Source organism: Anolis carolinensis, unplaced genomic scaffold, assembly GCF_035594765.1.
Source record: "Anolis carolinensis isolate JA03-04 unplaced genomic scaffold, rAnoCar3.1.pri scaffold_7, whole genome shotgun sequence".
NCBI classification, from domain to species: domain Eukaryota; kingdom Metazoa; phylum Chordata; class Lepidosauria; order Squamata; family Dactyloidae; genus Anolis; species Anolis carolinensis.
This window is the reverse complement of record NW_026943818.1, coordinates 30,986,016-31,001,663: the sequence shown is the minus strand read 5'-3', so window position 1 is coordinate 31,001,663 and position 15,648 is coordinate 30,986,016. Positions and strand designations below refer to the sequence as shown.

Here is a 15,648-nt window from a genome sequence, read left to right as displayed (position 1 = left end):
AATAATAAATATTCTAGCACTAGGAACAACAATTGGCCCAATTACCATTTGCGGGAAAAGTGTCAAATTTGAAGAGATATCCTGCATGGCAACCCATAATAATACTACTACTACTACTACTACTACTAATAATAATAATAATGTCTCTGCGGGGTGCTCCTTCGGGGTGAGAAGGGCGGGATGTAAATGTCACCAATAAATAATAATAATAATAATAATTAATAATAAATATTCTAGCACTAGGAACAACAATTGGCCCAATTACCATTTGCGGGAAAAGTGTCAAATTTGAAGAGATATCCTGCATGGCAACCCATAATAATACTACTACTACTACTACTAATAATAATAATAATAATAATGTCTCTGCGGGGTGCTCCTTCGGAGTGAGAAGGGCGGGATGTAAATGTCACCAATAAATAATAATAATAATAATAATTAATAATAAATATTTTAGCACTAGGAACAACAATTGGCCCAATTACCATTTGCGGGAAAAGTGTCAAATTTGAAGAGATATCCTGCATGGCAACCCATAATAATACTACTACTACTACTACTACTAATAATAATAATAATAATGTCTCTGCGGGGTGCTCCTTCGGGGTGAGAAGGGCGGGATGTAAATGTCACCAATAAATAATAATAATAATAATTAATAATAATATTCTAGCACTAGGAACAACAATTGGCCCAATTACCATTTGCGGGAAAAGTGCCAAATTTGAAGAGATATCCTGCATGGCAACCCATAATAATACTACTACTACTACTACTAATAATAATAATAATAATGTCTCTGCGGGGTGCTCCTTCGGGGTGAGAAGGGCGGGATGTAAATGTCACCAATAAATAATAATAATAATAATTAATAATAATATTCTAGCACTAGGAACAACAATTGGCCCAATTACCATTTGCGGGAAAAGTGCCAAATTTGAAGAGATATCCTGCATGGCAACCCATAATAATACTACTACTACTACTAATAATAATAATAATAATAATAATAATGTCTCTGCGGGGTGCTCCTTCGGGGTGAGAAGGGCGGGATGTAAATGTCACCAATAAATAATAATAATAATAATAATTAATAATAAATATTCTAGCACTAGGAACAACAATTGGCCCAATTACCATTTGCGGGAAAAGTGTCAAATTTGAAGAGATATCCTGCATGGCAACCCATAATACTACTACTACTACTACTAATAATAATAATAATAATAATAATGTCTCTGCGGGGTGCTCCTTCGGGGTGAGAAGGGCGGGATGTAAATGTCACCAATAAATAATAATAATAATAATAATTAATAATAAATATTCTAGCACTAGGAACAACAATTGGCCCAATTACCATTTGTGGCAAAAGTGCCAAATTTGAAGAGATATCCTGCATGGCAACCCATAATAATAATACTAATAATAATAATAATAATAATAATAAGCCCATGCCTGACGTATGGCGGTGACCCTCGTCTCGTTTTTCTCTTTCTTTGGCCCGTTGTGTCCCCTCAGGCAGGACAAGCTGAAGGTGCACATGCGGAAGCACACGGGCGAGAAGCCCTACCTGTGCCAGCAGTGCGGGGCGGCCTTTGCCCACAACTACGACCTGAAGAACCACATGCGCGTCCACACCGGCCTGCGCCCCTACCAGTGCGAGAGCTGCTTCAAGACGTTCGTCCGCTCCGACCACTTGCACCGGCACCTTAAGAAAGACGGCTGCAACGGCATCCCCTCCCGCCGGGGCCGGAAACCCCGGGCGCGGGAGGCCGCCCTCGTCGCGCCCGGCCCGGCCTCGCACCCCGACGGGAACGACGACAACGAGGAGGCCGAGGAGGAGTACCCGGAGGAGGGCGCCTTGCCGCTCCAGGACGGCCTCGAACAGCACTTTGACGGCGACGACGACGACAACGGCAACGACCTCGGCGGTGGCGACTGCGGCGACCGCGGCCAAGGCGACCTCGGCGGCGGTTCCGGGAGCCTGAATGTAGCGGGGGGTTCGTCCGAGGGCAACGCGCCGGGACTCTCCTAAACCAAAAAGTCAGAGCAAAACAAATACGAGTGTCACAAAATCTAGTTATTCACGTTCCTCCAGAGAAAGAGAGAGAAACAACAAAAAATTTACATAACACACACGTATATATGTATATATATATATGTATAAATATAAATATATATGGTTTCCTTTTGGGGGAAAGGGGAAAAGGAACGTACAGAATTAGCCTTATAGGTCTATCGTATAGCTATCTCTTCCTCCCTTGCTGGGCCCATAACCTCCTTCCCCGCATTGGCCTCGGTTTTCGGGTCGGAACCAGATCGAGAACGCGGGTCGGGAAAAGATAGCGATAGAACACGAGACGAAGCTTCCAGAATTGTTGTTTGTCCAGAGTTTAAAAGCTATATTATGTATGTGTATATATATATATATATATATATATATTTACACACGTCTAAATGTTATAACGGGAGATATTTTTTATCTATTTTAGTACGCAAGGCAGTTCCAAAGGGATACCAAACAGGAGAGGGCAGTGTGCTTTAAATAATGTTAGAGATGCTTAGGGAAGATATTTTTCCCCTTCCTGTCTTCCTTCCTTCTTTACTTCCTTTTTCTCTTTGTTTCTTTCTTCCTTCGCCACCAGCCTGAGGCCCATAACCCTTGTCGATTCTCCATAGTTGTCTACTGGACCCATAACCCTATTAGAGTCTCCATATTTATCTGTTGGGCCCATAACCCTTTTAGGGTCTCCATATTTATCTGCTGGGCCCATAACCCTTTTAGGGTCTCCATATTCATCTGCTGGGCCCTAACCCTTTTAGGGTCTCCATATTCATCTGCTGGACCCATAACCTATTAGAGTCTCCATATTTATCTGCTGGGCCCATAATCCTTTTACGGTCTCCAAATTTATCTGTTGGGCCCATAACCCTATTAGGGTCTCCATATTCGTCTGATGGGCCCATAACCCTTTTAGGGTCTCCATATTTATATGCTGGTCCCATAGCTTTTTAGGGTCTCCATATTCATCTGCTGGGCCCATAACCCTTTTAGGGTCTCCATATTTATATGCTGGGCCCATAACTTTTTAGGGTCTCCATATTCATCTGCTGGGCCCATAACCCTTTTAGGGTCTCCATATTTTTCTGCTGGGCCCATAACCTATTAAGATTTCCATATTTTTCTGCTGGGCCCATAACCTATTAGGATTTCCATGTTTATCAGCTGGGCCCATAACCCTTTTAAGGTCTCCATGTTTTTCTGCTGGACCCATCACCTATTAGAATTTCCATGTTTATCTGCTTGGCCCATAACCCTATTAGGGTCTCCATGTTTTTCTGCTGGACCCATAACCTATTAGAATTTCCATATTTTTCTGCTTAACCCATAACCTATTAGAATTTCCATGTTTATCTGCTGGGCCCATAACCCTATTTGACTCTCAGGTTTGGTGAAGTACAAACATCTCAATATTCCCACGTTTTGCAACCGTCGTAGCTGTAAAACAACCTGCTCTTTCTTTTCTTTCACTTATTTCTTGAAATTTTTCCTACGCCGAAGGGCGATATTTGGGGATTCTGGTGCTCCTTTTCCCGTATTTTTAGATAGATTAAATAGAGTGAAAGTTAGCAGGGAAATAATCAGGTTGGCCGAAAATGGCACCGCTATCTCGAAGCTAAAAAAAACAAAACCAAGGACACTTTTTTAGACAGATTTTTAAAATATATATATAGATGATAAGAGAAAAAGAGAGAAAGATTTTAGTATTTTTCTTATTTTTTTTTCCCAAGCACTTTTTAGCCTTTTTTTTTTTTTTTGCATAATTTGATGATTTTGAAAAAAGGTAAACCGTTTGGTGGAATGTATCGGAGGCGGGGAGTGAGTTGTGTTGTGTGTTTGCGGACAAAAAGTTTGTCAGGGATTTTTTGGGGGTGTTTTTATTTAATACCGAAGACGAAGAAAAAGCAATATTGAAAAAAAAAACAAAAACAAAAAATAAGATCGGAAAGAAACAAAACAAAAAAAAGTCTTAGCACTTTGAAACGGAACGGGTACTTTTGAAATCACTTTATCTTAATTTAAAAGAAATATATATATATATATATAAAATAAGAAAGACAGAAAGCACCTATGTTTACACGTCGGGAACCCTCTTCTATCTACTACAGGAAAGAATTTTTTTTATTATTTATGGTTTTTATGATTCAAAAATAATAATGACAATTCCTAGAATTTGAATTTATTTTTGTAAGAGACAAAAACACAAAAAAAATCCACAGATATGTATGTCGTATCTCTCTCAATATATATATACATATATCTATATATTTTGGGGGGGGGAAAAGAGAAAACAAAAATGGGAGGATCTGAGTTAATTAGATTCTGTGACACAGCGAAATTTAGAATTACCTATCTATATATTATGACAAGAAAAAAAAAAGCAACCCTCGGAAGTGATTCGCACTTCGGGGGGGGAGAAAAAATATACACAATGGAAGCTTGAATTTTTAAGCAGGAATCATGGGGTTTTGTTTTTGTGTATGGTTTATTCCCCCGCCCCTTTTTATGTTCTTTCTAAAACGAAAATATGTCTTACATAGCCAGTGCTGACCTGTGTGCGTTCTCATTGTTTTTCCCATCATCCTCGGCCGCTAAGTCTTGGGACCTCCTTCTGTTGTTGTTGTTTCGGACTATTTGGGCTTCCGGCGAGTTTTCGGAATCGGGCGGGGAAGCGTTGGCGATTTGACGTTCCTCCCGAAAATTCGATTTTTAGCACAATTTTGGTCTGTTTTGATTGCGATTGTCCGTATTGTCCTCGTTTCGCCCTGATTCGAACCCTGTTTGGACAATTTGGATCTTCTGTGGACAATTTATCTACTGGACCCATAACCCTTTTAGGTTGTCCGTATTTGTCTTCTGGGCCCATAACCCTATTAGGATGTCCATGTTTATCTGCTGGGCCCATAACCCTATTCGACTCTCTATTTGCTGGGCCCATAACCCTATTTGACTCTTTATTTGCTGGGACCATAACCCGTTTGGGGTCTCCATAATTATTTTCTGGGCCCATAACTCTATTTGACTCTTTATTTGCTGGGCCCATAACCCTATTTGACTCTTTATTTGCTGGGCCCATAACCCTTTTGGGGTCTCTGTATTTATCTGCTGGTCCCATAACCCTATGAGGGTTCACTCTCCGTTTTCTAAATTTTGTTTTTTAGTCGTTTGGAAGAAATAAACAAATGGGATAAAGACAGTCGTTTCTTTATCCAAAACAATAGGATAAATTTAAGGGAGAGACAAAATTTTCCAGCAATTTCACAATTTCCGTATTTTTCTAAACGCCTTTTTCTAAACGCCTACATTGCGAAATTCCTTCTGTTTTGGTCAACAAAAGGAATTAAAGATTGGCGTTTCCAGAATGGGATAAATTCGAGAGATAGACGACATTTCCCAGCAATTTCCGTATTTTTCTAAATAATTAAAGATTGGCGTTTCCAGAATGGGATAAATTCGAGGGATAGACAACATTTCCCAGCAATTTAGCAATTTCCGTATTTTTCTAAAAACCGTCCGTTTTGGTCAACAAAAGGAATTAAAGATTGGATGAGAAACGATAGGATGGAGAAATATTATTTTGTCTGTTCCGCTTCCGACTTTTTCTCGCCTGGCGGAATCGCGAAGGAGGTCCCAGCACTTACTTCCATGCGGACGCGGCGCAATTTCCCTCCCTGGCTTAGCACTGAGTCTAAAACAAACCGATTGCATATGCAAAAAAAACAACAACAACACCCCCTTAGACTTTGTTGTAAATAGTGACATGAGGTTCTTTTCTCGTGATCCGAAGAGTTGTGGTATCTCTCCCCTCCGTTCATGTTTTGTGTGCATTCCTCTCTTTTCTTCTTCTCGCTCTTTCTCTCCCCATCTCGCTCGCTTCCAGATAGCGTACGAACGGCACAAGAGATATTATTCCTCTCCCTCCTTTTTTTTTTGGGTCGTTTTTACCCCCTTCTAGAGTTCAGGGATTTTGATTTTCAACGCTTCCCTTTTAATAGAAAAGGAATTCCTTCTTATATATAAGTATCTCAGAAAAAAAACTATGCGGCCTATGAATCTCTCGTAGCGAGATCCTAGTAAGAGTTGCCCCCAAATAACGCCACTTTCTCGGACCGTTTTATAGAATGTATCCCGTTTTTCCCTGTTTTCGTTTTCACGCTTCTCGGGTTCGTCTTAGGATCCTCTCGTTTTGTCCCCCGTTCGAGAAGCTTTTCCTCCATTTCTCGCTCTCTCCGCAGGACCCAACGTTTCGTTTACAGGGCAAACTTATTATTAAAATTATTCAAGGAGGGAAACTTAATTAGATATCTGTATCCCAGCAAAAGACTATGTGGCCCAGGTTTTATAGAATGTATCCCGTTTTTCCCCGTTTCCGTTTTCACGCTTCTCGGGTTCGTCTTAGGATCCGCTCGTTTTGTCCCCCGTTCGAGAAGCTTTTCCTCCGTTTCTCGCTCTCTCTGCAGAACCCAAATTTTCGTTTTCAGGGCAACCTTATTATTAAAATTATTCAAGTTGGAAAACTTAATTAAATATCTGTTTCCCAGCAAAAGACTATGTGGCCCAGGTGCACGAGTCTCGGAGCGAGATCCTGGTCGGGCCCCGTAAAAATTGCCCTCAAGTAACTCCACTTTTTTCGCTCTCGTTCTGTTTCCATTGTTTTCCTTCCTTTTTCCCCCTTTGAGCAGGGATAGCAGCGCACCTTATCGCAATGGGGATTATATTGTATGTTTGTACGGGGAATCTGTGGGGCGACGGCAACACTTTTGACACAAGCCTTGGGATGTGTTTGCACTAGAAACAGAGAGAGAAAACTGTGTATTTGTGATGCCTTAACCTCCGCGATTTCCGCACTTTTTGTCCGAACGAAAGAGACCCGGATCTCTCCGCACGCAGGGTTTATTTCCCCCCCTTATTCTCAAATTATATATGTGTATAATATATATATATATGACCTTTGATTTTTAAAAAAAAATTATTTTATTTTTCCAAAAAAAATAATAATATTAATATGCAGGTTGTGATAAAGTGTTGCCAAAGAAATTGTCGATTTTTACCGCGTTTCAGGAAGAAGAAGCTCAACGCCTCGAAAGACACATCTCTTGTTTTTGTCGGTTTGTTTAAAAAAAATGATGGTCGTTCTCCATGTAATTTCAAGTCCGTTTGTTGAATTTGTACTTTTCAGGGTTTGTGTGTCTTCTCGTTCTTCTAAATATAAGAATTTTATTCGGAAGGGGGAAAGGTTATGGGCGGTTTCGTGCTCGTTCCGCCATCGGTATCCACCGATATTTTAGAAAAAAATTGGGATTTGGTTTAAAATTATATCTCTGGAATTGCTGGATTGGAGGATCAATAATAATAAAAACCCAAGAATGTCCATATTAAGTTTTTAGGAGTGATAGGTTTTGTGGTCAGAATGTGGAGACTTAGAAGGACACACAAACCCTGCTGCCGTTGCCTTTGAACCCGCGGCGGAAACGCCGTCCCCGTCCCGCTCGCTTTTTGTACTTTCCCTCCCTTGCGTTTGTGACTCCATCTTGGCCTCGCTTTGAATGTCGAAAAAGGGCGGAAAGTGTCGAGTTGTGGGGGGTCAATTCGGATAAATTCTGTAGCTCTTAATAGGACGAAATTTTCGCCCCAGACCGAAAACTTGTCATTCTCGCACTTCCCGTTCCATTTCGTTCCTTTTTAAATGAAATGTCTCCCCTTTTGTCTGTTGGATGGGTCTCCGTTCTCAAATATTTAGAATGAATTCTGTTGTTTTTGGGAAGTATATTTCCGAAAAATCTCTGATGAATTCCGTTGGTTTTTTGGGAAATATATTTCCGAAAAATCTCTGATGAATTCCGTTGTTTTTTGGGAAATATATTTCCAAAAAAATTAGGAGGAATTCTGTTGTTTATGATGAAATATATTTCCGAAAAATCTCTGATGAATTCCGTTTTTTTGGGAAATATATTTCCAAAAAATCTAGGACGAATTCTGTTGTTTTTTGGAAAATATATTTCCGAAAAATTTAGGATGAATTCCGCTATTTTAGGGGGGAGTATAACTCAGAAAAAATTAGGAGGAATTCCATTGCTTTTAGGGAAATATATTTCTGAAAAATTTAGGAGGAATTCTGTTGTTTTTGGTGAAATATATTTCTGAAAAATCTCTGATGAAGTCCGTTGTTTTTTGGGAAATATATTTCCAAAAATTTTTGGATGAATTCCGCTGTTTTAGGGAGGAGTATATTTCTGAAAAAATCAAGGACGAATTCTGCTGTTTTTGGGGAAATATATTTCTGAAAAATTAGTTGTTTTGGGGGAAAGTTTATTTCCGAAAAATCAGGGACGAATTCCGTTGTTTTTGGGGAAGTATCTTTCCAAAAAATCAGTTGTTTTTGTGGAAGTACATTTCTGAAAAAAAAATCTCATAATTGTAAAGGATGGGGAAGATGCGAGTGTTTGTCATGCAGAGAGTAGCGTTAACCCGTTAATAACGGGACCCAAATCGGTAAAGAAATCAATATTACCTATATTTACATATATATATATATTCCCCTATGTTTCTCTCTATATATATTCACCCATTTCCCCCGCTTCTCGCCGAAGCGATACGGCCTTGCTTTAACTATTAAAAAATAGGACGAATCAGGACCATTTCTCACCCAAAAAAAAAAAAGAAACGCCTTAAGCATTTTTCTTCTGTCTCGAAATCGCTGGGGATTTTTTGTTCCTTCTTTGCACTAATGCTGGGATCGTGTTGCACTTTGTAAAAGAGAGAAAGCTTTGTAAAAAAAAGGAGGAAAGAAGATCCTTGAGTCGAAATAAGGGGCGGATTTTCAGGGATTTGTTATCGGGTTTTCGGGCGGGAAAAGGACCGTTCTGTGCGGAATAATAACGGAAACGATTGGCTTTTGTTTGCTTGCGGTGTGGACAGAAAGGTCCCGATTCAGGCCGAGCTCGAGCGAAGCGTTAGGTTCGAATCCTCCTTTTTCTCCGTATCCGCGGCTCGTTGTTTACGCTATTTTCCACCCCTTCTTTGCTCGTTCCTTCGTTCCAATTTCTATCTCGCGGCCCGTACCCGGTCGGCCTTCTTTCCTCCTCGGTCCGACTTTCCTATTTAAAGACAAAAAGAAAAAACCTATAGATCTATTTATATATATTTTTCAGCGGGAGTTTTTATTTAAGTTCAGAGGAATTGTCGTCGGGATTTTATTTTTTGAAACGAAAAAAAATTATATATAACTCTTTATCTCTTCTCGCTATATATATATATTTTTAAACAAGGAGCGTTCCGTTCTAGTTTTGTCCCGTGTTGAGGTCCTTATAGAGTCCGATCCCCCCCCTTTTTAACCCTATGGAGAGTATATTAATAATGCCGTATTGATGCTGTTTTATTTTCTAAGATATAGGTATAGATATATATATATAGATATAATACATGAGATTGGTCGAGGAAGAATAAGATATTTTTTATCAGACGGGGGCCATTTTTCTTCTTCTTACCTTACGATGATAATTATTGCTATTGCTACTCTTAGTGTCGTCTCTTTATTTTATTGATAAGGAAATAATCTATCCAGAGCACTCTAAAAAAAAATCAATTTTTTTTTTTGAAAACGAGCAAAAACTTTCAATGGCTAATTTACTGTTTATTCAGATTGACGAGGAAAGCACAGACGAGACATTCCATAGATTGTATGTTTGATAGAATTCTTTATTGCGGGGGGATTCGATAACGTAAAAGACGTTGGGAGATAAGTACAGAAGATATATATATATATAAATAAATATATAAAATGCACTTTTTTGCGGGGAGGGGGCTTAAAATGAATATATATATATATATATTAAAAATTTAGAATGATGGAATTTCTCATTCTTGTATAGAAGACCCTCTTTTTTAAAAAAAAATCCTAATGTTTGATAGCGTTGTTTATTTTTTCCCCCTTGGTTTGGTTTTTTTTTTCTTTTGTTCTTTTTTTGGAAAGACGCAATGTAAAATGGCTACGATCCAAAGCGCTGTTTTGGAAGAGAATGGGATTTTATTTTATTTTATTTTTGAAGCGTGATTGGTTGTTTTTTCCCTGCTCGAATCTTGTTGATGTTGTGCCATGCAACTATCGGCTCCCCGGTCCTGTGGCTGAATGGGTGGACCAGGCTACTCCAAGGATATTAAAATCGGCCGACAAAAGTCAATTGCCCTGAGTTGGGAGAAGGTGGGCTTTGATATGTGGTTAAGTCTTGGGGTGATTGAGAACGTTGTAGCTAAGGTGTAATTTGTGATTAGACCCTTCTTTGGACTCTCAACTCTCCGATTTGGTGCTAAATGCGATACTTATTTCGGCGATCCCTCGTTGTCCGAGTATGATGGCCCTCCAAGTGTAGTGTCTTGATGGTGGATACGTGGTTGACTTCGGAGCCTGTTTTTACCCCAAGGTGGTCCCGGTCAGGGTTGACTTGACCGCCTTCCTATTGGCCCGTTTTTCTCTTCCGCCCTCCATTCACGCCTCTCCGAATACCACAGCACTTCTGGTCAGAGTTAACCTCCACCTAGATCCTTCAAAAGCCAGTTTTTCGCAACAGGGATCCTATCGGGTCCGCTGGCTTTGCTGTTTTTTTGTTGACTGACAGCGTTTGCGACTTCCTCCAGAGTCGGCAGTGCTGGATTGTTGTTGTGGGATTTGCGAGATAACCTCTTTGGCCACATTGGAGCTCGTGGTAGTGCTCTTTCCAACATAGTGTGGTTGTTGTTTTGTCCATCTGATGGTTTATGCCATGATTTCTTGGTCCATAGATGCCTTTTGTGGCGTTTAAAAATCCCAAATCTGCGAATCGTTGGATTTCTTCAACCATCCTTGTCCACCAGATGTTCTTGAGATCTCTGGTCCTTCTTTGGACCAACGTAGTGCGGTTGGCGGGTCCAAGGGTTAATAGTTGTATGGCATGCGTGTTCATCCCAGCTAGAATAAACATATGATAATGTGTTGACTCGCCTATTTCTACGGCGCCGGCTCTTCTTTCGGGTTGCGAGATTCTCCTTCTCGAGGTCGTGTTCCCCTCGTTTTCTCCGTCGTTTCGTTTCCAAATAATACACGATTCGGCCCTTCTTTGGACTCGTTGTTTTCCCGTTTGGTGCTAAACGCCATCCTTCCCGACCCGAAATATATATATTTATCTCGAGATTCTTCCCCTTTTTTACAAAATAATTCATCCAAAGGGACCGGTCGTTGTTCACGTTGACCTCTCTTTGAGTAATAGTTTTGTCCAAAGGACCGGTCGCGATACAAATAATGTATCCAAAGAAACCGGTCAGCATTCATATTGACCTTGAAAAATTATTTATCCGAAGGGACTGGTCAACATTCGTCTTGATTTCTCTTTAAAACTATCCGAGGAAGGAACCGGTCATTCTTGATCGTGGTCTCTGTGAAATACCATCTTTATATCCAAAGGAACCGGTCACTATTCATATTGATTTCTCTTTCAAAATAATGTATCTGGAAAAAACCGGGCACCATTTCTATTGAACTTTCCTTGAAAAATAATATATCCGAAAAAACCGGTCACCATTTCTATTGAACTTTCCTTGAAAAATAATTTATCCGAAGGAACCGGTCACAATTTGTCTTGATTTCTCTTTAAAACTATCCAAGGAAGGAACCGGTCATTCTTGATTGTGGTCTCTGTGAAATACGCTCTTTAAAGGGGCCGGTCACTATTCATATTCAAAATAATGTATCCGAAAAAACCGGTCACCATTTCTATTGACCTTTCCTTGAAAAATAATATATCCAAATGCACCGGTCCTCGTTCTTATTGATTTCCCATCTCTCTTCCCGAAAAAACCGGTCACCATTTCTATTGACCTTTTCTTGAAAAATAATATATTCGAACGGACCGGTCCTTGTTCTTATTGATTTCCTATCTCTCTTCCCGAAAAAACCAGTCACCATTTATATTGACTTTTCCTTGAAAAATAATATATCCAAAGGGACCGGTCACCGTTCTTACTGATTTCTCATCTCTCGTTCCGAAAAGGACGAAAACGAGTCGGACGCAATCGTTTCCGAACCCCGAACCAAGCCATGAGGTTCTTCCTGACCCCGCTCCGGGAGAGCGCAAACGGGAAGAAGGAAGCCATGTTTCCCCCCTTTTGAAAAAAAAAAAACAACCCGCTGTGCCTCGTCGCTCCGACTCGCTCCCTCTCGACTCATTTTTACAGGATCCCGGACGAGCCCCCATCTGGAAACCCCAAATTCCTCCCTTTTTCCTTTTCACAAAAAGCTACAAATATATATATATATAAAAACTTCAGGGTGTTTTGATAAACATTTTTTCGGAAACGAGAGCGGCTCTCCGTGTATGTATGTCTTTCTTTCCCGGGAGAGAATCGGTTCTCAATGGTGCCTTTGCGTCGGAGAATTTTGGATGGTACAGAGCGATACGGGACAATTTTCCCCTGATTTAATATTAATCCCTTCTTTATAAAATATGTTTTTATTTCGGTCACCGACCCGCATTCCCTTCTTCAATATGAGAATCTCCATTATTTTTTCTGAACGCTTCCCGGCTAACGCACCAGAAACAAACAAGTCTTGCTCTCTCCCAAAACGAGAATTAGACGTATAGTTTTCTTAGGACTTTTTCCAAATTCGTCCCGGCTAACGAACCAGAAACAAGCAGTTCTTGCTTTTTCCCAAAACGATAAATAGACGTTGTATAGTTTTCTTAGGACTATATCTTATTATTTTCACCCCAAATTGAATGGGTTTCTTGGCCGAACACAACAGAAACCTTTTTACGGAAACCAAATTCGCCTTTTTGAGATATTTAATTCTGCGATTTTCTGATCTTTGGAAAGCGAATCCATGTTTTCGTGACGTTTACTTCCGCAGTTTTCCGGCTAGCGAACCAGAAACGAGCGAGTCTTGTTTTCTCCCAAAACGAGAAATATACGTATAGTTTTCTTATGACTTTCTGGTATTATTCTGACCCCAAATTGAATGGGTTTCTTGATCGAACACAACAGAAACCTTTTTTTCGGAAACCAAATTCGCCTTTTTGAGATATTTAATTCTGCGGTTTTTCGATCCTTGGAAACTGAATTCGCCTTTTTGTGACATTTAATTCCGTAGTTTATCAATCCTCTGATTCTCGCTTCTTTTGAAACCAAATCCACTTTTACAAGATACTTAATTCCGTGGTTTTCTGATCCTTCGATTCTCGCTTCTTTCGAAACCAAATCCACTTTTTTGAGATATTAAATTCCGCCGTTTTCCGATCCTCCGATTATCGCTTCTTTCGAAACCGAATCCACGTTTCCGAGATATTAAATTCCGCGGTTTTCTGATCCTCCGATTCTCGCTTCTTTCGAAACCAAATCCACTTTTTCGAGATACCGAATTCCGCGGTTTTCCGATCCTTTCGATTCTCGCTTCTTCCCAAATACTTTATCTCGATTCTCGCTTCTTCCCAAATACTTTGTGTCTTTTATCTCTCTCTCGAGAAAAAAGCCATTGTATCCCACGATGGCGACGGATAACATTGATCAGGTTGGTTCTCTCTTTTTTGCGGCTGGGATAATTTCCACATTGTTTGTTTTTTCGCCGCGGCGAATAATTTCCCGACCGTTTCTTAACATCCCGTTTCCTTCGAACAAAGTTAGGAATTTTTTGGGGCGGGTTTTTGGGGTATTCTCTTTATGGGGACAACTATAATTTTCTGTTTGTTTTTTTTTCCGTAAGCGAACTTTTCAGGCTCCGGGGCGAGTGGGGGCGGGGCAACCGCTACAACATTTTTCTCGCCCGGGATTATCCTTGCGTTTAGGTATTATTATTTTTTCCGAAACACGGCGATATAATGACTCTAAAGCAGCGAAAACTACGTTTTGATTTCCTTCCGTTGTTCCGGATTGGTTGTGGACTAAAATCGAATCAGTTGTACGTTGGTTTATTTTCATTTCTTTCCTTTCTTCCTTCTTTCCTTCCTTCCTTCCATATATTGTACTGTAATAGAAAACTGTTAATTTTTTGCACTAATAGATTTCTTTTTTCTCTCCGCCTCGTCTCCATTTACTTCTCCGGGCTCGATTTTCTGCGTTTCCTCTGGATTCCAGGGCAGCTCAGTTGGAAGTGGGACCAAACTGGGTTAACTCGACAGTGTAGACAGACTCAGAGTTGGGAAATCATTCCGTAGCCCAAAGGTGGGTGATTCTGTTATTTGAATGTAAATATACTATATTCCTTCCATTCAATCCTAAAGGTTTCCTATCATTCAAAAAAGGGCAGTTGGAAGTGGAACCAAACTGGGTTAACTTCACAGTGTAGATGCACTAGAGTTCGGAAATTATTCCGTAGCCCAAAGGTGGGCGATTCTGTTATTTGAATGTAAATATACTATATTCCTTCCATTCAATCCTAAAGGTTGCCTATCATCCAATAAGGGCAGGTGGAAGTGGGACCAAACTGGGTTAAGTCGACAGTGTAGACACACTCATTCAGGTTAGAAAATCATTCAGTAGCCCAAAGGTGGGCGATTCTGTTATTTGAATGTAAATATACTATATTCCTTCCATTCAATCCTTAAGGTTTCCTATCATTCAATGATGGCAGTTGGAAGTGGGACCAAACTGGGTTAACTCGACAGTGTAGACAGACTCAGAGTTGGGAAATCATTCAGTAGCCCAAAGGTGGGTGATTCTGTTATTTGAATGTAAATATACTATATTCCTTCCATTCAATCCTAAAGGTTTCCTATCATTCAAAAAAGGGGAGTTGGAAGTGGAACCAAACTGGGTTAACTTCACAGTGTAGACGCACTAGTGTTAGGAAATTATTCAGTAGCCCAAATGTGGGTGATTCTGTTATTTGAATGTAAATATACTATATTCCTTCCATTCAATCCTAAGGGTTGCCTATCATCCAATGAGGGCAGTTGGAATTGGGACCAAACTGGGTTAACTCGACAGTGTAGACACACTCAAGAGTTGGGAAATCATTCAGTAGCCCAAAGGTGGGAGATGGTGTTATTTGAATGTAAATGTATTATATTATTTCCATTCAATCCTAAGGGTTGCCTATCATTCATTGAGGGCAGTTGGAAGTGGAACCAAACTGGGTTAAGTCGACAGTGTAGATGCCTGTCTCCGTACCACGTGGGTGGGAGGGTGGGGGGCTCGGTGGCGGGGGGGGGGGGTCTTTCCCTATCCGCCGTCCCGTCTTTAATCAGCTCTGCTTCGGATTGGAGACCCCCACCCGCTTAATCGGCCCGGCCAGGCGCCTCCTCGGCTAATGCGGCCCCCCGGGTGGGCGGCTTGGGGTGGGGGTGGGTGGGGTGGGCTATTAGCCCCGGGTCAAGCTGTCAAGGGGCAGATGGCCATCCAGCCACAGACATGATTGAGGTATTATTAGGGAGGGACCCCCAAGGGCCATCCAGTCCAACCCCCTTCCGCCAGGCAGAAATTGCACCATCCAAACCCTCCCGACAGATGGCCATCTAGCCATAGATAGTATAGTGGCCTTGAAAAATAGATATGGCTGGGATATATGTGTGTGTGTGTGTGTGTGTGTGTGTATATATATATATATACGCATATGTGTGTAT

At 40.7% G+C, this 15,648-nt stretch overlaps 2 protein-coding genes across 17 annotated transcripts in view; both read left to right on the top strand.

Annotated features, from left to right (window-relative positions):
• zbtb7a (zinc finger and BTB domain containing 7A) overlaps nucleotides 1-14,103 on the top strand; it is a 31,856-nt gene extending 17,753 nt beyond the window's left edge. For both annotated transcript variants that reach the window (XM_062960230.1, XM_062960231.1), the window contains exon 3: nucleotides 1,519-14,103. In XM_062960230.1, coding sequence (XP_062816300.1) covers nucleotides 1,519-2,035 — 517 coding nt within the window. In that variant the 3' untranslated portion in view covers nucleotides 2,036-14,103. The remainder of the gene's footprint in view (nucleotides 1-1,518) is intronic.
• Nucleotides 1-15,648, top strand: part of pias4 (protein inhibitor of activated STAT 4) — a 55,454-nt gene that overhangs the window by 12,868 nt on the left and 26,938 nt on the right. The window lies entirely within an intron of this gene.